General features: G+C 60.4%; 1 protein-coding gene across 4 annotated transcripts; it reads left to right on the top strand.

Moving 5' to 3' along the window:
* Positions 1-55: 55 nt before the first annotated feature.
* TECPR1 (tectonin beta-propeller repeat containing 1) lies at positions 56-25,616 on the top strand. 4 transcript variants are annotated; one of them, XM_025863616.2, is made up of 25 exons: positions 56-132; positions 3,509-3,755; positions 4,185-4,367; positions 4,658-4,780; positions 5,673-5,798; positions 7,850-8,024; positions 8,130-8,230; positions 10,005-10,106; positions 11,413-11,558; positions 13,832-14,343; positions 14,478-14,623; positions 15,448-15,603; positions 16,120-16,269; positions 16,386-16,543; positions 17,118-17,245; positions 18,268-18,370; positions 19,496-19,592; positions 19,661-19,740; positions 20,785-20,841; positions 21,335-21,515; positions 21,788-21,923; positions 22,778-22,870; positions 23,481-23,587; positions 23,746-23,865; positions 24,038-25,616. In XM_025863616.2, the coding sequence occupies exons 2-25, from the start codon at positions 3,531-3,533 to the stop codon at positions 24,197-24,199; spliced, it is 3,567 nt and encodes a 1,188-aa protein (XP_025719401.2). In that variant the 5' UTR covers positions 56-132; positions 3,509-3,530; the 3' UTR covers positions 24,200-25,616. The 4 variants fall into 4 exon arrangements, with proteins under 4 accessions (XP_025719401.2, XP_025719400.2, XP_073742473.1 ...); XM_025863615.2 differs by having other exon boundaries at positions 64-182; XM_073886372.1 differs by having other exon boundaries at positions 64-182; positions 13,862-14,343.
* Positions 25,617-26,086: the final 470 nt, after the last annotated feature.

The raw sequence follows: 26,086 nt of genomic DNA on the forward strand, positions 1-26,086 counted from the left end.
CGGCCAATGGGCGCGGGCCTGACGGCCGCTTCCTGCCCGCCCGCTAGCCCCGGCAGCTGGGGCAGGGCCGACCCGCTAGCCCGGCCGCCGACGAGCGATCGCCGCGACCCCGCCCGCCGGGCGCCCGCCCAGGTGAGTGCGGCGGCGGCGGCGGCGGCGGCGGCACCGCCCGGCCTCTCCGGGTAGGTTGGGGCGGCGGAGGCCTGGGGATCCTCCTCTCCCCGCGGCTGCTTTGGGTGGGAGAGGCTGTGCTCGTGCGCTCTCCTGCACACCGTGCGGGGCGCCGTCGCCATCCCCCAGAACGCCCGGTGACGCCCCCGCTCCTGCCTTTGCGCTGGAGTGACTTGGGGAGCGGGTGGCTGGAGCCTGCGGATTTAGAGGATCGAGCTGCGAGGAGCGCGTTTGTCCCTCCCCGAGGCAGCGGTAGGAGCAAATCTGCGTGTCGTGGGATTAGCGCGGGCAGATGGTGAGGGCCGGGCGCTCCGACTACGCCCCTGGTGGCCGGGCAGGGGGCCCACCTGTCGCCCAAGTGCACGGAACCGGAATGAAAGCAGGCTGGCCCGGCCGCGATGATGCGGGGTGGGATGGGGTGGAGTTCATCCCCAGATTGCCGGCTCAGGGCATCTCCTGCCCAGTGCGGCCAGCCGACCCTGCCTCAGGAAGGACCCAACTACCGGGCATGTCCTGCCATTTTCTCCCGCGTCTTTGCACCGTGATGTCGCTTTCCAGCAGCCCCCGCAAGTGGCAGGCAGTAAGCGCCCGTCAGAAGGCAGGGCTCTGTGTTTGCTTAAGGGGTGGGAGTGACAGGGTGTAAGAGAAAAACCCAACAGGAAACCTTTCTGGAAGGAGCCCTAAGGCAGACGCAGGGAAACAGATGCTTCGGGAGCTCCCTTGGCCCCCTTGTGTCCCTCCCTCTCCCATACCCCGGCCCTGCTTTCCCCACCCTCACCTTCCCTGGAGGACCTTTTGGTCTCCGAAGGGACCTATTAGTAAACCTGCGCAGTAAGGCAGTTGGCTCAGAGGATGGTGAGCAGGTGACCTCCTAGTGGATTGACCGAAGGTCCAGCTGGAATTCATTGTACAAAAGTTCTTGGTGAACCCCCAAGGTTGCTTTCTTGGAAAGCATTCTCTCTGGCCCTACAAAACACAGAAATCCCAGGATCCCAGAATCATGGGACTTAATGCCCAATCCTCCCTTTCCAGAGTCTTCTGACCCAGTGACCCAGTGTCCCTGGACTGGTTACCTGGTCACCTCGGAGCCAGGAAGTGGTATATAGGGAGCTGGGGTGGCATCCTGGCAGGAGCAGAAAGGGGGTGAGGCTGGCCAAGGGTGTTCACCCCTATCCTCTTTAGCCAGGAAGCGATGGTGCCTGTGTGTCCACTCTGAAGGGAGTCTGCAAACATAAACCTGCCTCCTCTCCTTTCTCTGCAGTAGGGTCTTTTGTTAGCTGCCCAGAAGGTTCAGTTTATGTCTATATGGAAATTAGTGCTTAGTCATTTCTCTGAAGGGAAGTGTATCGAGTAAGCGAAAGTCACTACTCATTGAGCTCAACCTAGAGATGGCCTGACTTCACTGGTTTCTTCTGCGGTGAACTGTGACCTGAGAGATGGATTTATATTCACATGACATCACAGGAGCCAGCATTCCCTTTACCCCCAGAATTCTTACTTTCCCCCCCAACAGTTTATGATGAGGATATTCAACCACATGGCCAAGTGTTTAAAGAATTATACAGTAAACGCCCTTATGCCCCCCCTACCTGAATTCGGCTGTTGATCTTTTACTGTACTTGTTTTATCCCATACCTATCCACCTATCATGACCTTACCTTAAACCTTAAGTCATGGATGATATTTGGCTTCCCTGGAGCAGTATTTCCATCTTAGCTCAGGGAGTTGGCCGTGCCATGGATGGAGGTGGTGATGATTATCCCTAAACTTTGGGTGAGCACCCACTATGTGCAGGGTACTGTTAGGTACCCTGGAAATGAAGAGGCTGAAGACTCAGGCTGAGGAGGAAGGGATTTGATTTTTTTCTGTTTTCTAAGAGATAGGACATCAGCGGTAGTGTGTAAAAGCAGGTGCCAAGTAATAAAACGGCACCAGTAACGCTCACGGAGTTCTTGCTGCGTACCGGGCACTATCGCAGGTTCCGTACCTATATTATCTCACTTCATTCCTACAACGACTTCGTAAGGAGGTCGGTATTGCCTTCCGCCTTTAACAAATTAAGAAATCGAGGCATAGAGAGGCTAGTCGGCTCCAGGTGGTGCCAGAAAGGGATGGAGCCCGGACCCAGATTCCAGCAGTTCACAGTGTAGATGCCAGAGGGGGAGAGTGGACCCCCAGGCTTGGCCAGGTAGGAGCAAACAGGTGTCTTGGGGTTACCAGAGCTCTTCCATCTGGATGCAGATACCGGTTTTCAAGTGGCTCCAGAAGGCTGGTGTTGTGACTTCCCGTGTGTTTGACCGGGATGACGTACCAGGGCAGAGAGGTCACGGTTCTGGGGTGTCTCCCAACGTGTGGCTCCTATTGCTTCCCTTCTTCCTCATCCCTTGGTTACTTCCTCCCCCGCCTGCTCTCTTCTTGGTGTTTGTAAGACACGCTTTGTTCCAGAAAAGCCTATGTGCCTGTAGCAGATGCTCCTGGTCTCAGCCACTTTGCATCTGTCACGCTGTCCCAAGCACCCACAGCCTGGCCCAGCAGCCTCGAGGCACCCGGCCTGCCCCTGCCGGTCTCCCCAGGAGCTCTTCCCTCCTTCCTGGCCCTGGGGCAGCGTCAGGCAGAACTTCTCACTGCCCCCCACCCCCAGGCCGCTGCCATCCAGCTTTTCTGTTTGGCTGCTGAGGTTCTGACCTGTGGCCCTGCCTTGGTAGGAGGCTTGACCCTACCAGAAGCCAGGCTCCAGGAATCAGGCCCCAGGGAGCACCAGCACAGTCGGCCCTGGAGGTGTGGGCGTGGCCAGTGATAGAACTTACCAGTCGCTCCCCCCCTTCCCTAGGGCAGAAAGGAAGAAGACAGGAAAAGGAGCAGGAGTGGAGGATGGCGGATGGGGAAGGGCTGAGGCGGGGAGGGTGGTGGTCACCCACAGGGGGTCGAAGACGGGACCCTCACATCCCCGCCATGCAGCTGCAGGGCTCTCGCAGGACCGGGCTGGGGTGCCAGACCCGTGGGAACGCTTTCACCAAACCCGTATAGGATCGTCAGCCGTGAGACCAGCATAAATGAGGGGACCTGCCCACCGTGGGGCAGAGGCCTCCTGGGCAGGCAGCGATGGGCATAGGATCGAACTAAATCCGCGACTTTGCCTTTGTTCTTTTGACAAGAAAGATAGGGAGGAAATGTGACCAAATAACGCACGACATGCTATAGATTTGAGGAGGTAAATGCAATTTTTTTAAATAATGCCCACCGTTAGAGGGAAGGCAAGAACAAGGAAGGAAAGCGTGCCCTAGGCTCCGGACGCCGGGAGCTGGCGGCGGACACTGACCCGGCCTCCCGCTTCCAGCTCTCCCCGGGCTGCCGCGGCCATGCCCAACTCGGTGCTGTGGGCCGTGGATCTCTTTGGGAAGGTGTACACGCTGTCCACGGCGGGCCAGTACTGGGAGCTCTGCAGGGACAGCCCGCTGGAGTTCAAGCGCGTCAGCGCCACCACGCAGTGCTGCTGGGGCATCGCCTGCGACAACCAGGTCTACGTGTTCGTGTGCGCCAGCGACGTTCCTATCCGCCGCCGGGAGGAGGCCTATGAGAACCAGGTGGGCTCACGCGTGTTTGGGTGGCTGCCTTGGGTCGGTTTTCTGGGAAGGAAATCGCCCCGCCCCAGACGTTCGTGTCCTTCATTCTGCTTCAGGTCTCGGTTCTATAGCGTTCGGGGGCTTTGGGGCCGGAGCGCCTGTCGTGTCTTTATAAAGGCAGGCTGGCCAGGTCCGCACAAGGGTGGGCTCCAGGTGGTCTCCAGGAGCCCAGGAGCTGGACCTGACCTCTCCTGCCTGCCGCTCGGGGCCACGCTCAAGTGCTGGCTCTTGGTGACGAGCCGTGGGGAGGCCCTGATCCCTGAGCTCCGGGCAGACCGTCTGCCCGCTCTCCATCCTGGAGATCAGCAGGAAGGCCCCCTAGGGGCGGGGTCCCACTCAGCCCCGGCCCGGCTGCAGGCCTCAGGCCTGTCTCTGCTTCCCGGCCCTCAGCGCTGGAACCCCGTGGGTGGCTTCTGTGAGAAGTTCCTGCCCAGTGACCGCTGGCAGTGGAGTGACGTGAGTGGGCTCCAGCACCGGCCGCTGGACGGGGTGGCCCTGCCCTCGCGGCACTGGGAGTGGGAGTCGGACTGGTACGTGGATGAGAACTTTGGAGGGGAGCCCACCGAGAAAGGGGTAGGTGAATTCGGTTCCCGCTGGGGCTCCCCTGTGGGGAAGGAGTGCTTGGGGCTGGACCCATACCCCCCCACCCCACCCCCACCCCCCGCCCCGTGCCGTCCCCAGCACCCCAGCTGGCGCCCTGCATGCTCCAGCTTGCTGCTCGGGAGAGGTGGCTGTTGGCGCTTTGGGCCATACCACTGTCTCCCTCCCTCTCTTCCACCCTGCTCCCCACCTGCACCGGCTCTGTCCTTCCCCGGGAGCCTTACAGAGCGCCCCCCCGCCCCCCCCCCCGCGTGGTCTTTCAGGGGTGGACATACGCCATCGACTTCCCCGCTACGTACACGAGAGACAAGAAGTGGAATTCTTGTGTGCGGCGGCGGAGGTGGATCCGGTATAGGAGATACAAGTCCCGGGACACCTGGGCCAAGGTCTACGCCCGAGTGGGGCCCGGGGGTGGGGCAGCGCCCCGACAGCCATACCGCTGTCGGGAGGGTCGCATGGGACCCTGTCCCAAGAACACCGTGGTACTGTGTGTTCCTTCATTTGAGAGCTCGCCATACAGGAAGCCAGACTAGACCGTGGCCCAGGACAGCACAGAACATGACCTGACTGGCCTCCAGGTGGTTCGGTCCCGGCCTGAGGCTCAGTCTGTATACCTCTTCCTCCCCCCAGCTCCCACAGGAGCCACTCTGACCCTCGTATTGTTCCCGTGACCCCCAGAAACTTTCCAGCTTAGGTATCGGAGGCCTGGACTAGGGTCCTGTGTGGCCTTGCATAAGAGGAGGGCCTTGGACCCTCACCAGACCCCTCTGGAGGTCCACGAGGTGGGGCCGCTAGCCCAGCCTGCCAGCCCCTGGCCCTGCGAGCAGCCCAGAGAGCAGGGTACCCCCCATGACCAGCATCATGGAGGGCTTACACCACAGGACCGGGTTCTGTGATCGGCCCCCTTCTCGAAGGGTGAGGGGACAGAGTCACAGCGGTTGGGCCACCACAAGGCACAGACCTGAGACCCTGCTTGTACGTCTGTCTTCCAGGCTGGAGTAGCAGTGGCCCCTCGGGGATAGCGGCCCAGGCCTGGTGCCCGATAGAGGGAGAACAGGGCAGAAGGGACCCAGGGCTAGGAGCTCTCTGTCCCAATGCTGCCTTCTCCATGTCAGGCAGTTGTGGGGCGAGCTGGAGAATGGAAGGCAGTGTGCTGGGAGGTGGGAGGGAGCGTTGGAGGGGTACGCCGCCCGGGTGTCCAGCGGGAGGGGAACAGTGCCATCTACCTGGCCAGGTGCCCACAGGTACTGACCACTTCTGCCACACACCTTGTTTCAGATCCCTTCGAAGGAGGACCCCAAGCAACTGCCCGACCCCTTCAATGACCTCTCTGTGGGGGGGTGGGAAATCACAGACGAGCCCGTGGGCCGCCTGTCCGTGTGGGCTGTGTCTCTGCAGGGAAAGGTAAGGCCTGTGTCGCCCTGTGCCTAGGATGGGAGGTGGCTGAGGGAGGCTGGCCACAGCAGGAGCGGGGCGGGAGAGACTGGCCTTCAGGTGTCCTCCCAGGGGTGGAAGAGGGGTGAGGGGGCTGCCCTCCTCACCTCCTGTCCTCACAGCGGGGACTACCCTGAGCAGGCAAGGCGGCGTGTTGCTGGGGTCCCCACAGGAGCCCCTCCTGTGAATCCTGCTGTGCTGTGCTCCTGCTCCTCCCAGAAGCCTCTTGACATCCCACCTCATGCCTGGCCCTGGCCTGTCCCTTCTCTGAGCTCCCAGAGCATTGATCAGTGCCCACCCTGAGCTCAGATGCCATCAATAGTGTCTCCTCAGACTGATTCTGAGCTCCCTGCCGGTTCCCTTCTGGTGGCTCCCACACAGCAGTCTCCAGTAGGATTGTGGGTGGGATTGCGGACTTCGGGGGAGGGAGTCACATATGGATCGGTGAATGGACAGGTGGACAGATGGGTGGGTGTTGGATGAGTAAGTGGGTTGGTGGGCGGGTGGATGGCTGGGTGTGTGGGCAGGCGGTTGGACGATGGGTAGCTGGGGAGGCCAGTGGGTGGGTGGGCGGGTGGATGGCTGGGTGTGTGTGTAGGTGGATGGATATTTAGAGAGGAGAGGAGATTCTTCTCTCAGGGAGTTTACGAACTAAGGAGTAAAGCCAGCCCCTGATGGCAGGAGCAACATAGGTGGTCCTGCCTGCAGGTGACTGAACACTTCAGCTGTGGTTTTAGAGCAGACTTCATCTATCCAGTACTCTTTATCACAAATTCACCCAAATTCTCTGGCTGGCTTCAGCATAGACACAGTAGGTTTTGATCAGGCTTACCTCTGGGTCCTGTTTGGCCTGGGTTTAGGTCAGCCATAGTTGTGGGTTTTCTCTGAGCCGTGCTGAAGGATGGTGGGGAGCTCACCTGGGACGGAGCCCCCGTTGAGGGGCCATGACCACCTGGATGCGGAGAGGGGAGAACAGGGGCAGGAGAGCAGTGTGCAGTCACTGCGTGCCGGCCCTGAGCTGGTGCCTCCCTGCACCGCTCCTGGGGGCCATGAAAGGTACGATAGGACCCTGGGCTCCAGGAGGAGCTAGAGAAGAGACAGAGGGGTCCCCAGACCACCAGAGGGAGGCTGCCCAGGTGTGGTTCTGCAGTGTGAGCTGTGAGGGTGAGGCAAAGGGTTGGGAAGCCGTGGTCCCCAGTGTGAAGACAGGCTGGGGGGTGGTCCCCAGGCTTCCTGCACCTTGCAGCAAGATGTAGCCCTCTGCAGAGGACGCGAGCCAGTTTGGACAACATGATCAGGTGGCTCAGTCTTAAATATTTTATTATGTTCATCGCTTTCAGGTTAAGGGGGAAAAGAAGTGGACATTTTAAACATTTGTATGAAAGGGATTTGGGGGTTTTCCCATTTAACCAAGGACCTCACTTTCCCTAGAGACGGTGTACTGAGAGTACATGGCCACTAGGGGGCACGGGACACCAGGCTGGGGCCAGAGGTCTAACCAGGGCCCTAGGTGAAGGGGGAAGGGGTTTTCTTTCTTTTTTTTCCTTTTTTTTTTTTAAGATTTTATTTATTTATTTGACAGAGAGAGACACACAGCGAGAGAGGGAACACAAGCAGGGGGAGTGGAGAGGGAGAAGCAGTCTTCCCGCGGAGCAGGGAGCCCAATGTGGGGCTTGATCCCAGAACCCCGGGATCATGCCCTGAGCCGAAGGCAGACACTCAACGACTGAGCCACCCAGGCGCCCATGGGGAAGGGGTTCTTGCAAGCAGATGATCCAAAGGGGTTTGTCTCCCAGGATGACTGAAATCCAGGATTACGTTTTTCAGCGGGGGTGGGGGGCATCTAATCTGGCATGAGGATCCAGATGGCAGTGGGGGCAGGGAGAGCAAGTCTGGACAGTCAGGGCTCCCTGGCCCCAGAGACTCTACACCTGGCTCAGGTGTACACTCAGGCATATAGCCAGCCGTGGAGCCCTGGCCGGACCCTGTCTGACCCTGCCGTGGGTGTCTTCGCCTCGCAGGTGTGGTACAGAGAGGACGTCAGCCACCCCAACCCCGAAGGCTCATCGTGGTCCCTCGTGGACACCCCAGGGGAGGCAGTGCAGATCAGCTGTGGGCCCCACGACCTCCTGTGGGTCACGCTCTGGGAGGGGCAGGCCTTGGTCCGGGAAGGAATCAACAGGAACAGTCCCAAAGGTGGGCAGCCCTACGCCCCATACAGGGAGAGGCCGGGGACGCCCAGCTTCTCCCCAGTGCTCTCGCTGATGGGGGCCGCCTGCTCTTTCTTCTGGGGCCGGGTAGGAAGTTCCTGGTCCCTAGTGGAGCCTCCCGCCTCTGAAAACGGGATCGTGCATGTCTCCGTGGGAGTTGGCGTGGTCTGGGCCATCACCAAGGACCGGAAAGTAAGATGGCGTCACTGGGGGCTGGGGCCAAGGGCTTTGTTTAATTCCTTTTTTTCCTTCGTTTCTTTTTCCTGAAAGGAATCACTGGCCCATAGGGAACTCAGGCCTCGGTGTTGAGGGCTGTGTGGTTTTTTTGTTCTTGCAAGTGTGGTCTCAACCCCTTAGAGCAGATCCAGCCAAGCACCGTGCACTTTCTGGGGTTGAAGGCCTTGATGATCTCCACAATATGCCCACACCCCCGTACCAAGGTGCAGAACAACTCAGTAGGCCATGACATTTCAAATAGTCAGATGCCAATTTTCTGAAACCCTCCACTAACTGAATATGCCCCTTTGCTCTCAGTGCTTGTCATATTTACATTAACAGAGAAAGTCCAATAAAATAAGCAGATTTCAGGTTGCTTCCATTGTCTAACCCCACCTCATGGGCATCCCATAGCATCCCAGGGGATGGATCCCCCACACATCTGAGTCTGTGTCCATGCAGAAGGTCCCTGAGCCCAAAGCTTCCATCGCCTGAAGCATCCACCTCCCACGACCCCTGAGCCCCTCTCAGAACACAATGCATCCAATGAGCAGAACCCTGTATTTATATGAGACATTTGCTCAGTCTTCAGACAGATGTTTGTGCAAACTTTCTTTGGGTCAAGGAGACATTTTAGGCAGTCTAGAAATTGTTTAAAAAAAAGGGGTTTGAGGGTTTCTCATTTAACCGGCCACCTCCCCGCATCCTGCCTCAGGAACTGTGGTTAAACACGTGAGTGCTAATAATGCGTGATCCTCTTGGTGGGTCTCAGAACTGCTGGGGTCTTGCTCACGTGGCCATCCAGAGTGAGGAAGGAGAGTCGCGGGGAGCACGGCCGGGGTGGGAGGGGTCAGCCACGGGGCCACATGTGGGCTTGAGGGAAATTTGGTTGGATCATGTGTATTTTTATAAGTTAACCTGAAAAAAAATCAGGTTTTTTCTTTTATCTCTCTCTCTCTTTTTTTTTTTTTTTTTTTTTTTAGTAATCTCTACATTCAACATGGGGCTCAAACTCATGACCCCAAGATCAAGAGTCGCATGCTCTTCCAACTAAGCCCAGGCAGGTGCCCCGAGAAAAGTTAGGCTTAAAGAGACTATTTCATGAAGCAGTAAGAATAGATTCAGAATATGTTATGTATCTCATGATAGGTTTAGAAAAAAAATGGCTTTTCTAAATAACATCAATAAGGCCGTTATCTTACATAGAAGCAAGCTTGATTGGACAAAATGACATTTTCCAGGTGTCAGGCTAAGATGGGGACTGCACAGAGGTCCATGGGGGTGAGATGTCGCTCGCCAAGCTCACACAGGTCAGTGTCTGCTTTCGAGATGCAGACATTGCCCAGGAGAAGGCCCACCTCCTGGCTCTGTGCGCAGTGAGATAGCTGCTGCTCCTGCCTGGTGCCAAGAGGTGCTGAACTGGTAGAACATTCTAGAAAGATTCATGCAGCCTTGTCTCCTGGAGGGGCAGTGCTCTCTGCCCGAGACGAGACAAGAATCCACCAGGATAGGTATGGCTGAGGGCAGGTTGACCATCAACTGTGTGGGACAGTGCCAAGCCCAGAGGGAGATGCGGCAGGGGTGTGGGGAAGAGGGACCTGGATCACGTCTCCTTTCTCAGTGATGTGCTGTGCTCATCTGTGGCATGAACCAAAGGACCAAATATTCATTTGTTCTTCCAGAGCCTTTGAAAACCATCTTCTGTTTCAGTGACCCTCCAAGGGGGCCTGTCGATTTCTGACTTTCCCAGGTGTGGTTCCGAAGAGGCGTCAACTCGCACAATCCCTGTGGCACCAGCTGGATTGAGATGGTCGGAGATATGATGATGGTGAACGTGGGGCTGAACGACCAGGTGTGCACGGGACTCTGAGCCGTGGATCCCGACCTCCGGGGTCAGCGGCTCATCCACAGCCGAGGTCTCAGAGTGGGGGCTCCTGCTGCTTCCATGATGCCATCCCGGGGGCCGTGGGGGGGAAGGTGCCCAGCTGCTCCTCAGGCTCCCGGCCTGCAAGGGCACCCAGGGCGCTGGCTCCGCCTGGGTCCCACAGCCCCTGCTCGTCCCAGGCCCCTTCCCTCAGGATGCTCAGTGCGGTGGTGGTGAGCACGGACCAGGGGCGCGTGCCCCGGAGACCCGAAGGGTTTTGTTGAGAATGATTTGGGCAAAATCACTCGGTAAGTGAAGAATGAAACTGATCTTCCCAGCTTTATAGACACAGCATCTCTTGAACGTCATAGTTTGTACAGCGTGGCAGCCTCGTAGATAATGAGGTTTGGCTGCTTTGAAGACTGACTGTGGGAGGGTGACTCCTTTCGCAGCGCGCTGGCCTAGAAGCTCTTCTCAGGGGCGCGGGCCTTCTCTGTGCGCCCATGCCATCCTTCCACGCACCCTGGTCAGCAGGGTACACAATAGTCAGGGGCATGACAGGCGCTGGCTGGTGCACACGGGGACCAAGGACGGAGGCCAGCCTGCCATGGCCAAGTGATGGAGACACCGCAGCCCTCCCAGCAAGGCCACCGGGGACCACCCTGGGCAGGCTGCGGCCCTTTAGGCACCCCCATAAGCCAGGGCCCAAAATGGGCTGCTCCCTGGGCCTGTCAGCTGCTCGGCACACCTTCCTTCCTCAGCACCCAAAGGCAGAGGGGAGGATGCCTGCCCAGCCACCAGATCAAGGAAGCTATCTCGCATCTTTAAAAAGACCCAGCCAATTCTCTGGGTTCACTTGGGGAGCAGCTTTCTTCCCACCAGAGGCTACATGGAAGATGGGGATGTGGGTGGACTCTGTGTCCCAGTGCAGTGCCCAACGGCACCACCACTTCCTCTGGGCTTTGTCAGCCCAAAGCCCAGGGTCTGCCTGAGGTCAGGGAGCCAGGACAGGGTCCCCACTTCTCCTGAACTAGGTGCTATGCCCTCCCCCGGTCCTCTCTGGCCTCTGTTCCCTGCATCTGACTTTTGCACCCACGTCCCCCCACCATCAACCCTCCCAGCCATAACACTCGTGTGTGCGCACAACCCCCACTGCACATATGTGGGGGGACTCCTGCCTGCATTTGTAGACATGTCCTCTAGCCTTGGGGTGCTCACCCCCATACCCCTAAAGGGAAGGGATCCTTCCGGTCTGTGCTGGCCTCCCACCCAGCCATGCCTCTCTCCGTGCCAGGTTTGGGGCATTGGCTGTGAGGACCGGGCTGTGTACTTCCGCCAGGGTGTCACCCAGAGCGAGCTCAGTGGGAAAACATGGAAGGCGATCGTTGCCAGCCGAGAGAGTGACCGATCGCACTCTGGTAGCTCATCAAGTCTCCTCAGGTGATCCCAGGGGCAACAGGGCACTGAGGACTCGGGTCGGGAAGGGTTGTCGGTGGCCTCGGTGGGCAGTGTCTGGGGGAGGCTGCAGCTGGGCCTTGTCTGAGGCAGGGAAAAACCAGGTTCGGCCTGCAAGAGCCAGGGCCTGTGAGGTCTCTCCCTTCCTGTGCCTGGTGCCAGGGCTCGGCCCGAGGGTGGCCCATGGGGGCAGGCTGGCGGCAGGGTGGGAGGTGGCAGGTGGGTGAGGTTGGAATGTCCGTCCATGTTGGAGCTGGGGGTCCATCCCAGCCCCTGAACAGGGCTGGCCCACTGGTTCTGAAGTCTCAAGGTCTGGGAGAGAAAAGGCTTCTCTGTGGGGTGGCTGCTAAGGCCCCTCTGTCAAAGGAAAGCAGAGAAGAAGACAGAGGGTCTCTCTAGTCTAGAACGGGGGCCTCAAACTTGGCCGTGCACCAGAAACGCCCAGAGGGCTTGTCCCCGCACAGACGTCCAGGCCCCGGCCTCAGAGCTTCTGTTTCCATAGAATTTTGCATTCGGTAGATTTTGCGTTATTTGCATGGTCCCAGGTGTGCCTGCTGCTAACAGCTCTGAGGACCACGCCTTGAGAGTCATGGGTGTAGAGAGTGTGGATGAGTCCCGGCTGTGCCCATTGGCGGCCACTGCAGGCAGGGGACTGAGGGTCTCAGCCGGCGGGGGGCGCGGGGAGGAGGGGGAGGGTATCACCTCAGCTCTGTACCGCGAATGCCCACGGTGCTTACCTGCCCAGTCCTGTGGCACAGGGGCCCTTGGGACAGCGCTCCACAGCAGCAGGGGCCCTCGCCAGACCCTGGTCCATATCCCTTTGCCTCCGCAAACATGGCGGTCTTCACTCTGCTGCACCGGACGCCCAGAGGCCCAGGAGGTTGGCCCGGCTGGACTTTCCTCATTTACCTGAGGGTTGAGGCTCTCAGCTGGTAGTACTCAAATATTGGAATCAGCTGAGAAGCTTCCAAAACTGCTGATGCCAAACCTTAATCTTGGCAATGGCTTCTTAAATAGGACATCAGGAGCACCGGAAATGAAAGGAAAAATAGAGACAGTTTGATCAAAATTAAAAACTTTTGTGCATCAAAGGACGCCATCAGGAAAAGGAAAAGACAATCCACAGAATGGGAGGAAATATTGGCGAATCACATGTTTGACAAGGGTCCAGTATCTAGAATACATAAAGAGCTCTTACGACTAACAACAAGACAACTCAGTTTAAAAAGGGCAAAGGACTGGAATAGACGTTTCTCCCAAGTAGATGCGCAAATGGCCGACAAACAAATGGAAAGACGCTCGGTGTCATTAGTCATGAGGGAAATACAAACCAAAACCACAAACGAGATACCACTTCACACCCACTGGGAGAACTGAAGTCAGAAAGAAAGGCGATACCAAGTGTTGACAAGATGGGGAGAGATTGGGACCCCTGTGCAGTGCTGCTGGGAAGGCAAACAGGGTGGCCGCTGTGGGAAACTGTCTTGGAGTTGCTCAAGAAGTTAAAGATAGAGCGACCCCGTCGCTCTCGCACCCAGCACTCGCACCCCTAGATCTACACCCAAAAGAACGGAAAACAGATGTCGAAACAAAAATTCGTATGTGAATGTTTATAGAAGCGTTATTCACCGTAGCCAAAAGGTAACATACAACTCAGGTGTCCATCCGCAGATGAATAAATGAAACGTGGAGTATCCATACAGCAGAATATTCTTCAGCAACAAAAGGAAGTACTGAGTCACGCTACAACGCGGGTGAACCTTGACCTCATCATACGAAGCGAGAGAAGCCAGTCACAAGACTGAATGTCACGCGATGCCGTTTATATGCCACGTCCAGAAGAGGCAAATCCATAGGGATAGAAAGCCGATTAGTGGAGGCCGGGGGGTGGGGAAGTGGAGGTGGGTATGGAGAGTGGCTCCTTAATGAGGTCAGGGTTTCCGCGTGGGGGTGACGACAAAGTTCTGGAACGAGGTAGTGGTGGTCGTTGCACAACCTCGTGGGTGTATTTAAATGCCACATCATTTGAGATGGTAAATATTCTATCATATGTATTTTGCCACAACATGAAAATAATAATACCACCAGATTTCCACCCCCAGATAAGTGATAATGATCAGCCTGGGGTGAGACTGGGCTGTCCAGCTCCCCGGGAGGTAGCTATCCGTGTGTGTGTGACACGGCGTGGCTGTGGCTTGTCCGGGGTCACAACGGACGAGCCAGGCCTGCCCACAGCAGCACGTGTCCTTCTCTTGAAGGGGTCACGGGTCTGCCCCTCTTGTCCCCAGTGCTGGCTGCTTCTTTGGCGACGAGGTAAGGGGCAGTGGTGAGTCCTGTGCACCGAGCGACACGGACGCCTCTTTGGAAGCCGACAGACCGGGGCCTGACCAGCCTGTCCCTGCAGAGTCTGTGGACGGTCCCAGGAACCCCAGGGACAGCTTGGCCTCAGGCACCGGCAGGACCCCAGAGCTTGCCGTGGAGGTTGCTGGCCCGGCCACGCAGACTCCTGGGCCCGAGCCTCGCCCTGGCGCGGCCTCCACCCCGGCCGAACTGCCCTGGACCAATATTGACCTGAAGGAGCCCAAGAGAGCACCCAGCCACTCAGCTGTTAGCTTTCCAGAGACCACCGGCCTCTCCTCGCTGGGGCTCCTCCCACTGGGCTTGGAGGAACCCTATGGGGCCGATGACCACCCGCTGTGGGCCTGGGTGTCAGGAGGAGGCTGTGCCGTCGAGGCTCACGCTGTCCTCAAGTGGTTCACCGTCCAGTCGGGTAAGCGCAGGTGTCCGAGGGCCCGGCACCCCAGAGGGTGCTCCTTGCGGGGGGTAGCAGAGGAAAGAGCCCTGGCCTGCTGCCCAGCTGTGGGCGGGCTGGGCGCCTGGCCCTGAGGCTCCACTGGCCTGCAGGCCTGTCCCCCCCGGTGCAGACGCTCTCCTTGTCCATCATGCCGGCGCAGACTGCTGCCTGGCGGAAGCAGATCTTCCAGCAGCTCACAGAAAGGACCAAGCGGGAGCTGGAGCACTTCCGGCACTACGAGCAGGCCGTGGAGCAGGTGGGCAGTTCCCGGAGGCACCATCCTTCAGCTGGCACGCACTGAGCGCCCACGGTATACTGTCCCGAAGGGGAGGTGGAGGAGACCGACAGGCATCCATTCCTCTGTCCGCCCAGCTCAGAGGTGAAGGCGTCCCTTCCAGGCCCCATAGATTCAGGGATAAAGACGGGAGTCCAGTCCCGGACTCATCCATCCAGAAGAACTCAGGCCCCATTGTGCTCTAGGCACAGCCTCGGCCCTGGGGACCCAGATACCAGCCTCAATGGGAGGCGTGGACAAGGGAGGGCTGTCGTCCCCTTCTCCCCCCCGGAAGGAACCCCAAGAGCCAAGGGGGTGTGGCGTTTGAGACGAGTGAGGACGGGGTTGAGGGCTGGCCTGGAGCCCCTCAGGCAGAGCCCAGGCCCTGGAGGCCCGCAGTCAGGGTGGGAGGCCGAAGTTACGCCAAGCACATGGCTCCCTAGGCCTCGGCTGCTGGTCTGGGAGCATCTCGTCGGGGGCTACGCGTCGGGCCTCCAGACACAGGCAGACCAGCTGTGGGCCCCAGCTTTGCCACTGGCTCCCTCAGTGACATTGGGTCAGGCACAGAACCTCCTCGAGCCTCAGTTTCCCCATCTCGAGCATGGGGTAAGAGTGCCGACCCCACAGGCTATTTGAGAATTAGGAGGGTGTGCAGAGACAACACTCACTGGGGGTGTATGATAGTGCTACCTTGGTCATTAGGGGGAAGTTAGGGAGCTGGGAGCTGGGTACGCACGGGGCCAGAGTCCGGGGCCCCAGGGGCCTGCCTGTGACTCTGCCCTGTGCCCTTGGGGCCTGTGCCGCAGTCGGTGTGGGTGAAGACAGGGGCCCTGCAGTGGTGGTGTGACTGGAAACCCCACAAGTGGGTGGACGTCCGCGTGGCCCTGGAGCAGTTCACGGGGCTCGACGGGGCTCGGGACAGCATCCTCTTCATCTACTATGTGGTCCACGAGGAGAAGAAGGTGTGTGGGGGGCTCCCGGGGGAGGGGGGCCCCAGGGCCAGGCCTGGGGGACACCGGCCCCCAGGTGCTCAGTCGGGGACCGTGTCTGGTGCTGGGTCAGCGGCCGGCAGGTGCATGGAGTCCCCTGCTGCAGCGTCAGCGAGCCCTCTCCTCACGGAGCCGCTGACAGTCACTGGGGTTTCAGCTCAGGGACTTAAAGCCCCTCCGCCCTCCCAGCGCTGGGGTTCGAACCCAGTCAGTTGGGTTCTCGAGTGCTCTTGTTGACATCAAGAATGTCACGAAGGCACGTGCTCATGAACTAGGCTTCCCTGCTGAGCACGCGTGGCCCCAGAGCCCACCACTCGAACCCACAGGCCCCGGGGACCCCTGGTACTGGCTCTCTGGAACCAGGGCGTCCCAGGCCATCCCTGTACCACCACCACGGCAGGGGCTCCACCCAGAGGCCCGCTCTGCCCCCAGGCCCCCAGGTCCCCCTCTGCCCCGGTGACAGCCCTGCCCTCCGCCCTCCATAAACAGTACGTCCACGTGTTCCTCAACGAGGTGACGGTGTTGGTCCCCGTGCTCAATGAGACCAAGCACTCCTTTGCCCTCTACACGTCCGAGAGGACGCGGCAGAGGTGGCCTGTGCATCTGGCTGCTGCCACCGAGCAGGACATGAATGACTGGGTGAGCGTGCATGACCGATGGGCCGGGCTCCGAGGGCAGTGGTCCTGGGCCTGCCCCCCGGCCTCGGCCTGCCGCCTGCCCCTTCCCAGCGCTGACCGGCCCTTTCCCCACACCAGCTCGCCCTGCTCAACCTGTCCTGCTGTGAGAGCCGGAGGGTCCACGGCCGCCCCTCCCCACAGGCCATCTGGTCCATCACGTGCAAGGGGGACATCTTTGTAAGCGAGCCCAGCCCGGACCTGGAGGCCTCCGAGCACATGCTGCCCTGCGACCAGATGTGAGTCAGCTCTGCCCCGGACTAGCCCAGGGCAGCCAGAGGCGGCGGTTCTAGAAGGAAGGGCCTCGCTGCCCACTGGCCAGCCACAGGAATGGCCAGCTGGTTCCCAGGGCTTGAGTCTTCCTGGGCCTGTTGGAGGACCCCAAGGGGGACCAGAAGCCTGGCAGGGCTCAGGCACATAGGTGCCATTGCGTAGGTGCCGTGTGTTGGGGGGCAAGGTGGGGGTGGCTCTGTAGGTGGCAGGGGATAGAATGAGGATGGCCCTGCCTTCTGCCCCCACATGCCCGGCCCAGACCCCCGGGGGCCATGAGGAACGGGGGCTGCTGGCTCGACCCCTCACCCGCAGACCCTGAGTCTCCTGCACCCATCCTGGGGTCGTGTTAGCTCCGATCACTGCCCGATGGGAAGCCAGGCAGGTGCCACAGTCCTTAATACAGCCCACCAATCTGAGACCGAAGAGGAGTCAAAATTGGATGTTCAAGGGAGGCCAGTGAGCCAAAAGCGCTGCAGGGGTAGAAGACTGGCAAGGTGTGCCGGGGCGCGCATCTCTGTGACCCCTCTCCGCTCGCTCCAGGTTCTGGCGGCAGATGGGAGGCCACCTGCGGGTGGTGGAGGCCAATGGCCGGGGTGTGGTGTGGGGCATCGGCTATGACCACACGGCCTGGGTCTACACCGGCGGCTACGGCGGAGGCTGCTTCCAAGGTGAGAGCGGCCTGGACACGGAGGCTGGCAGGACCAGCTCCCCGAGCCCTGCCCACCGCCTTCCCCGGGCCAGTCCCTCCTCTAATCCCACCTGGCTTCCCTGCCCCACTCCGGAGCCACTGTCCCAGGGTTGACTCTGAGCTGACAGCGGCTGACAGGTGACCGTCACCACAGCCAGCCTCCACAGAGGATGGTCCCGGGGTCAACCCTCCAGGTGTGAGAGCCCAGAGACCAGGCCTGGCCTCCAGTGCGCCTTCCTGGGCACCCGCAGCTGAGCCAGGGGCCTTGCAGGTTCTAGAAAGGCAGCTGCCAGAGCCTCCCACTATGTCCCACCCCTCACTTCACAGATGGTGCCTCAGGGCACATTGGGGTGGCCCCAAGACCTGGGTCTCCTGATTCCCAGGCCTGAATTCTAGCCCTTGAGTAGGTGGGTCATGCCTTAGGGGATGAGACCTTGCCAAACCCCTGTTGACTCCCCAAGTTCTGGGAAGCAAGGTCCTGTGTCTCCTCCTGGGAAATGCAGGCCGAAACAGACTCTGGAGTGGAAAGTTCCAAGCCATAGCCCACATGCCCTACAGTGAGGGACGGCCAATCCTGGAGAACCAGGTGTGGTCCCCTAAGACCATGGGAACTGCACATCTTCCTCATTTGTGAGGCAGGAATTACATTTGTCCCCATTTTACAAATGTGAGGAGATTGGGGCTGGTGGACGTTATGTGAGTGTTAATAAGGATGGAGCTGGTGGCCCCCCCCCCCACCTGCCTGGTGCCTGGTCAGTAGGAAGACGGAGGGAAGAGGGGCAGCCAAGAACAGGGTGTGAGACACAGGAGCTCGAGGTGGCGTGGACAGGAGATGTAATGCGCTGTAGGTCTGCTCATGGAGGAGCAGAATAATCACGCACCGAGAACCCCAAGCCAGGCCCGTGAACCCCTCTCTGCTGGCCCTCCCCGCCTACCCTCTGTAGCCTTCAGGGCTTCGAACGGAAGCCTGAGCCCCCAGCCGGCAGCCTCCTCTCCCCCCAGGCCTGGCCAGCAGCACCAGTAACATCTACACGCAGTCGGACGTGAAGTGCGTCTACATCTACGAGAACCAGCGCTGGAACCCCGTCACGGGCTACTCCAGCAGGTGAGCTGCTCGGGCGCCAGTCAGGGGCCTGCCCGGCCCAGGCCACGGTCTCGACGGGAACACGAAGGTGGTCTGTGATGGCCTCACCGTGGGGTCCCCGAGGGCCATCCGGCTCATCTAAGCTCCGCTCTGTCTCAGACGGGGAGATCGTTCATGACCGTTCAGTGTCGCACCCGCGGCTTGAGGGATTTCCTTGTGTGTAAATATTTGTGGGTTTCTCCGTTCACGCCAGTAAATTAGGGTTTGAGTTTTGCTGAGGCAGTTGAAACACGGTGCCAGAGGATGTCCCAGAGACCTCTGCGTGGCTGTGTGTAGCGTCCCTGCAGAATGCTGACCTGCTTGCGTCCCTGCTTCCTCCTCAGTCCTTCGGAAGAGGGACAGGGCAGCCGCATGCTCTCTGGTCCCCTCAGAGCGTGCACACCGAGGGCCATGGCTCCTGCCACCTGAGCCTCATGGCCACCTGCCCGACACCATCATGTGGGGCCTGTCGCTCTGTGTCTGGGTTGGCTCGGCTCCTGTCACCAAGCACCATGCACTGGGCAATCTTAAACGATGGACGTTCATTCTCTCCCCATCTTGAGGTTGGGGCGTCTAGAACCAAGTTGTGGGCAGGGCCACTTCGCTCTGAGGGCTGTGAGGGACAGTCCGCTCCCAGCCTCTCTCCTGGAGGCCTCAGCTGTCCCTTGGTTTGTGGCAACATCCCTCCCGTCTTCACATCACTTTCCTTATTTGGGAAATTTGAACTCAGCAAGGACACTGTCGTATTGGTTTAGGGCACACCCTAAGGACCCCATTCTGACTTGATCACCTGCAAAGAGCTTCTTTCCAAGTAAGGTCACACGGGTACTGGGGATAAGGCTTCAACATCTTTGCGGGGCATAGCGACCCCGTAAGAGGGGAAGAGGTGGGCTCTCAGCCTCAGGCGGGTGGCCTGGCCGCAGGGGTCACCCGGGCTCCCATGTGACGGCGGTCAGCGGGTTGCTGTCCCCACCCCGGGGCAGTTCTGGTTTTGCCCCTCACCCCTTTGGAGATGCCGGTGTCCCAGGTGCTCATGTCTGTCACCAGCTGGTGCTGGCCCGTCTCTCTTCCAAGTCACCCCACCACCACCCCCGTTGTCCACCGCAGGGGTCTGCCCACCGACCGGTACATGTGGAGTGACGCCTCGGGGCTGCACGAGTGCACCAAGGCCGGCACGAAGCCCCCATCCCTGCAGTGGACCTGGGTGAGCTCCGGGCTGCGGGGCGGGGTCTGGCGCTGGGGCCCGCCCATGCTGATCCGCCTCTCCTCCAGGTTTCTGACTGGTCTGTGGATTTCAGCGTTCCCGGGGGCACGGACCAGGAGGGGTGGCAGTACGCCAGTGACTTCCCTGCGTAAGCATCTCTGCGTGGGGAGGGGCCCTTGCCCCGTGCCAGGCGGCACCCTGGCCCCATGCCCTGCCGTCCCCGGTTGCTCCAGCCCCCGCAGGCCCCGAGGAGCAGACCCCAGTATGGCCACCTCGGCTGCCGGCAGGGTTTGGAGCCAGTCTGAGCTGAGCTCAGGCCCACCCACCTGCCATACCTAGCTCAGCGTCAGGCTCAAGGAGGACTGCCATGGCTCCCTCAGCACCCCGCTGCTGTCCCTGCTGCACTGGGGGAGGGTTCTGGGGGGGGGGGGGCCAGCCAGGGACCTGGTGCCCTGGGCTGCTTGATCAGGGGTGGCTTTGGGGAGCTTCGGGCCAGGGCCTGGGTGATGGGCACGGGTGCTGGAGGGAGGTGTCAGGTGAAGAGGCAGCTTGAACAAAGTGGAGTGAGGCCAGCGCCGTCCTGTGAAGCAAAGGGAAAAGTGGGTAACAGGTCCACAAAGCCGGGAGGCCCTGGTGGCCAGTGGGCACATGGCATTGGTGGGCAGCAGGCCCTTCACGGGGCACAAGTCACATCCATGTGGAAGACAGAGCTGTGGGAGCCCGACCCAGGGCCTCTGAGCAGGCCCTAGGCCGGGGAATGAGGCAGGTGTCTCGGATGGGTGAACCCACAGGCATCCCCTCCAGCCATAGCCAAGCCTCCTGGACTTGACTCTCCCCTTGTCTCTGGGCCTCAGCTCAGCTGTTCCCCGGAAGGGCTCTGATGGGCCTGGTGGCGGGGGAGGGGGGGTGGCTCAGAGCCCCCCTAGCTAGAACCCCTGGTCTGGCAGCCTCCACATCCTGGCCCCCTGGAGACCCTGACCCCAGGGAGACCTGAGCCCCAGAGACGCCGGCCAGGCAAGCCTTGTGCCCTATGACCCCTGCTCCCTGAGGAGCCTACTCTGTGGCTCACACGGAGGCTCTGCCCTTAACAAGTGGAGAAAGAATGTGTGTGTGTGCACGCGCGCGTGCACACAGGGTCCCTTTCCGGAAACTTCCACAAAGTGGTCTTGATTTTGGTTTCTTTCTTTTGCAGCTCATACCATGGGTACAAAACCATGAAGGATTTTGTCAGGAGAAGGTGCTGGGCCAGGTAAAGATGGGAGTGACATGGTAACTGGGGGCTGTGAGCCTGCCCCTCCCACAGGGCCCTCCTGGGCCAGTCTGCATGGAAGCAAAGCAGAAAGAGAGGTGGGAGGGAAACAGAATCAAAGTAAATGTCAGCCCAGGAAGTGCCCTTGGGCTCCCAACGCTCTCTGGTTTCTGAAGTTTGTTTTCAAGAACAAATAAGAGAAATGTCACTGGCAGGCTCTGCTCTGAGCAGGACAGGCAGGTCTTGATGGGAGGCCTGGCTTGGGGCAGGGCAGGGTGGGGCCGCCGCTCCAGGCCCCTCATTCCTGACCATCAGAAAGGGGTGCCCACTTAGGTGCTGGGGGTGGTCCTGGCCCTCCCCACCAGGCTCGCGGAGGCCGTGTGGGCTGAAGGGTGGCCCACTGCAACCACCTGCAGCCTCCTGCCTACACGTCTAGAGCAGGTGGCCTGCCATAGCATCAGACCCCTGGGTTCTGCTCTCTTGCACTATGCAGAAAATGTAAGCTGGTGACCAGTGGGCCCTGGCTGGAGGTGGCCCCTATCGCCCTTGGGGACGTGTCCATCATCCCAGAGAGCCCAAGTACCGACAGAAGTGGGCACAGCATCGCCCTCTGGGCCGTCAGCGACAAGGGGGACGTGCTGTGCCGCCTGGGTGTGTCAGAGCTCAACCCCGCGGTGAGCACCCTGCCTCCGAAGGGCCACTGGGCCTGCCCACCTGTCAGCCCTTGGGCCCTCCTGGGGTTCTGGCAGATTCTTCCCAAAGGTAAACTCTGGACTGAAGTCCAGCTGGGCTCAGGCCTCCCGGGGCCTGCCCAGGACAGTCCCTGGGGCAGGTGGACACTATAGGTGGCCCGAGGGGGTCACTAGCTCCTGGGACCTTGGGCGGGGGGGAGGGGCAGAGGCTGGACCCTGGCAGCCTCAGTGTCCACCCTGGCTTCCATCCCCAGGGCTCCTCCTGGCTGCACGTGGGCACCGACCAGCCCTTCACTTCCGTCTCCATTGGGGCCTGCCACCAGGTGTGGGCCGTGGCCAGGGACGGCTCTGCCTTCTACCGAGGCTCCGTGTCCCCCGCGCAACCGGCTGGTGAGTGCTACCTCTCGAGGAGGGTCCCCGCCAGTTGTGAGTGGGGACAGGGGGCGGCCGGGGCTGGTCAGAGCGAAGCTGCACGTGCTTCTGCTTCTGGAGGAAGGAAGATGGTTCTCTTCATGTTCAGTTCAGCTGGACAAGCGTGGGGCCAGTGCTGCCTGTGGACCAGGCACGGGGGCCAAGCCAGGACGCCCCAGAGGCCTCGCCCCCTCCTGCTGGGACCTCTGGGACCAAGTGGGGGGCGGTCATCCCGGTGACGGGGCGGTCCCTCGCAGCCGCCCTTCACTAGCCTTGGCCTCCAGCGCAGGGCATCGCTGGTTATGGGCACTTCGCACGTCCTGCCATTTGGGGCGCCCTCCTGGGGTGGCCCTGCATGGCCTCCTGACGGCTCTACAACCCTCTGGGCATGCAGGCCATGCTGGCTTGTTCTTGGCTGGATGGCGGAGGTCCAGACAGACGGGTGGTGGCTTACACGTTGCTGCCCTCCACACGGGGACGGGCCATGTGGCAGTGATGGTGCGTGGTGGCCCCAAGACGGGCTGTCCACCATGTGCCAGGCTGAGCACCTTGGTGTCTCTGTTCCGAGATCGTCCCATTGGACCCCACCGTCTGGAACCCGCCACAGCCTCTGAGGGCCCTGGGCGAGGTGGGGTGTTGGGGGTTTTGCTCTGCTTGGCCCTCAGCTCACACCGGGCCCTGTCACGTGTGTGGCCCGGCTGTCCTGGGGACAGAGGCTGGCCATACCTGCCTCAAGCCTGCGAGCCGCAGGGGAGGCCACGTGGTCCACGAGCACATGGGGTGGCAGGTTTGGGGTCGCCAGGCCGCACCCTGAGTCTGACCTTGTGCCGCAGGCGACTGCTGGTACCACATCCCGTCCCCTCCCAAGCAGAGACTGAAGCAGGTGTCCGTGGGGCAGACGTCGGTTTACGCCTTGGACGAAAACGGCAAGTTGTCTCTGATCCTCAGTGGTCACCAGGGGAGACTAGAACGTCCCTGAGCACCCTAGTGGGACGAGACCCTCACCAGGCCCGGTCCCTGACACAAGAGCTTTGTAAACCACCATGAGAGGCCGTCAGCCTGAGGTCAGCCTCCAAACCGGTCCCTGTCCCCAGCTGTGCGGGGCGGGGGGCGGCAGCTCTGCCCCCTGGGCAGCCTGGGGCTGGCGGAGGTCACCCGCCTGTGCCGCGCGGGCAGGGCTCTCGCCAGTTCCCTTGTGTGCTTTCCGGCTGTCGTTGCGACGAGCAAGGCCGGGAAAAGGGCAGAGTTGGGACTGGAACCAGGGCTCTGAGTCCAGACCCTGTTCTCTGTATTTGTTTAAAGAATTCCTTGTCCTCCGTTTCTCATGCGTAGAGAGCACGACGGTACCAGCCCAGCCCAGCAGGGCGATTCTGAGGCTCGGGTGGAGTCCGGCGTGGAGAGCGGAGAGCTGGCTCCGGCCCCGGCTTTTCTCTTCCTGGGTCGGCAGGAGCCCCAGCAAGTGTGGGGACAGCCGCCTCTGTCTCCATGGCCAGACCCCGAAGTGGGTCCCAACACTCTGGGCCCTTCTCTCTCCAGGGAACCTGTGGTATCGCCAGGGGGTGACGCCCAGCTACCCGCAGGGCTCCAGCTGGGAGCACGTGTCCAACAACGTGTGCCGAGTGTCCGTGGGGCCCCTGGACCAGGTCTGGGTGCCCGGGGGGCGGGTACGGGGCAGGGGCCGAAAGCGGATGCTTGCTCTGGGGGCTTGGGGTGCTCTAGGTTCCCGCTCTGGTCTCCCCGCTGCCATCCCCACGGTCCTACCGGAGCTGGGGGCTGGGCCCTCACCGGGTCTGTGTTCCAGGTCTGGATTATCGCCAACAAGGTCCCGGGGAGCCACAGCCTGAGCCGGGGAACCGTGTGCCATCGCACCGGCGTGCAGCCCCGACAGCCCAAGGGCCAGGGCTGGGACTACGGCATCGGGGTGAGCAAGGCCTATGTGGGGCGGCTTACCTGGCCCCAGGGCGGCGTGGTCACCATGGGTGGGTGGGAGGCCCTAGACAGCCCCTCGGGGGTCCTTGATCTCCTGCAGTCTGGAAGCATGGTCTCTCCCCTTGACCCTGGCAGCCACGGGTGACGAGGCTCTCTCCTTCCAGGGGGGCTGGGATCACATCACCGTCCGGGCCAATGCCACCAGAGCCCTCAGGAGCAGGTCCCAGGAGACAGCCACTGGGTGGAGTGGGGAGCCGGGCCTCCCCAGCACGCCCTCGAGGGCGGCCGGAGCCCCGCACGAGGCCCGCGGCCCCGTCTGCTGCTGAGGCCACCTCCCCCCCTCACCTGAAGCAGGTTTCATGCAGGTGTGAAGGATCAAGGTTGATACGTCTGAGCCATTCTTAAATGTGGATCCTGGAGGGAACCTGGCCTCAGGTCACGGCCACTTGAGAGGCACTGGCTGAACCAGCCCAGAAATGTGAAGCTTTGTGGATGCTCTCACACGTGTCCCTGTCTGCAAGGAGGGCCACGGAGCGGGCTGGGGGCCCCTTCACCCCAGCCTTTCCCACCTGTCCCTCCCCACTCTGCCTCCCTCCCTTCCAGAACGGGAACCTGGAGCCGTCCAGGAATGCTACCCCAGGGAAGCCAATTCCACAAAACCCCCAGTGTCCCCAAACAGATGGGGTACGCCGTCCTTCTGCCCCCCCCCCCAAAGAAAATGGCTGTGGGGCTCAGGGCCACTTTGCGCTGTTCTGGGATGCTTTCTCAGAGCCAGACGCGAGAATACGATTTAATTTCAGAAGTTAAGCGAGAGTTGGCAGCTTGGAAGGAAAGGCTGGGGAGGGGTGTCTTTCTCCTGGGTGGGCACAAGCCCCCGGCAGGGCTGGGAGAAGTTGTCTGCCTGCAGAACTTGCTGGCATTCACCCCAGCCAGCCTCCCCTACCCCGCCCCGCCCCCCTGTCTGATCAGGCGGTAGGGGCCGTGGGGACCTGGGGTGTGCCGGCCGCAGCCCCAAGCCCTACACGCCAGGGCAGGAGCCCTCTCTCCAGGCCGGTAGGAAGGCACCTCCCATCCTGCAGCTTCTCTGCCTTTTTTTTTTTTTTTTTTTTTTAAGATTTTACTTTTAAGTACCTCTACGTCCATCATGGGGCTCAAACCCACAACCCTGAGATCAAGAGTCGCAGGCTGTACCAACTGAGCCAGCCAGGCGCCCCTTCTCTGCTGCTGCTTAAGTGATTACGGCCCCCTTTGGTGAAGCCTCAAATGTGCTTCCTGCAAACAGACACTTTGCCTGGAGGGTGTGGGAGCCCAAGGTGGCCTCGCTCATTTGGGGACAAAACGAACGGACTCCAGCCTTCCCTGGAATTCCCATCAGGAAGGGTCAGGGTGGGGCTTGTCCGCAGAGGGTGACTCAAAGGAGGTCTCCTCCGACGCCCCCTCCTGCGGGGCACTGGAGGGGGCTGAGGGTCTCTACGTTTGCCGGGAATTGTGGAGGTGCGGCCCGGAGGTGCGAGTGTGGGCTGGAGACACTGTCGTGGGTGTTCACACCTGTCAGGTTGTCTCCAGATGGGCACTGCGGGTTTCTTCTACAGCAGTGACCTGCCATTCCGCGGTGACTTGCTGTCCGTGGCTGGGCCACTGTGTCCTCGCTGCTGAGCGCCCACCGTCTTCCAGCTCAGCACCACTGAACCATCTCGATTCCTTGGATGCTTTAGTCAATAAAAACTCACGCCGGAGTGCAAAGGACGTGCCAGTTTTTTTATTGCTACCTTGTGATGAAAACGCACAGTTCCCCATGAGTGTCCAGCCCGGGGCCACAGTAGCAGTCGTGGTAGAATCTTTTAATTTTGTTTTATGACACAGCATTGGTTTCATTAGTACTCTGAAGGGACCATTAGGAGAAATCAAAGCAGATTTGGGTCACTTAAGAAACATTTTTACCACAATTACAGCAGGGGCACTGGCCATTCAGTTCCGGGTAGGTTTTCCCACACAGAGAAGTCGCAGTTCTGGTTTCTCGGCTCCAGTCCGCGGGGATCTCAGCCGCCAGAGCTCATGCAGCAGGTCTGGTCGGCAGGTCGGTGTGAGGCCCAGGGCTAGGGGGTCGCTGGCTTTGGGCGCCCTTGCAGGGCAGGAGGGCCCAAGACAAAGGCCGAGGGAGCAGACCCAGCAGCAGGCCTCACTGGCCCGTCACCAGACCTTTCCCCTCCCCT

This window comes from Callorhinus ursinus, unplaced genomic scaffold (genome assembly GCF_003265705.2).
Source record: "Callorhinus ursinus isolate GAN/ISIS: 27379988/994484 unplaced genomic scaffold, GSC_fseal_2.0 scaffold70, whole genome shotgun sequence".
NCBI lineage: Eukaryota > Metazoa > Chordata > Mammalia > Carnivora > Otariidae > Callorhinus > Callorhinus ursinus.

Excerpts from the sequence above, each read along its gene's own strand:
- TECPR1 (XM_025863616.2), top strand. The coding sequence starts at position 3,531 with ATGCCCAACTCGGTGCTGTGGGCCGTGGATCTCTTTGGGAAGGTGTAC. Across the intron at positions 5,799-7,849 it reads CTGTGTCTCTGCAGGGAAAG|GTGTGGTACAGAGAGGACGT; the intron begins GTAAGGCCTGTG and ends TTCGCCTCGCAG. Across the intron at positions 8,025-8,129 it reads CAACAGGAACAGTCCCAAAG|GAAGTTCCTGGTCCCTAGTG; the intron begins GTGGGCAGCCCT and ends GGGGCCGGGTAG.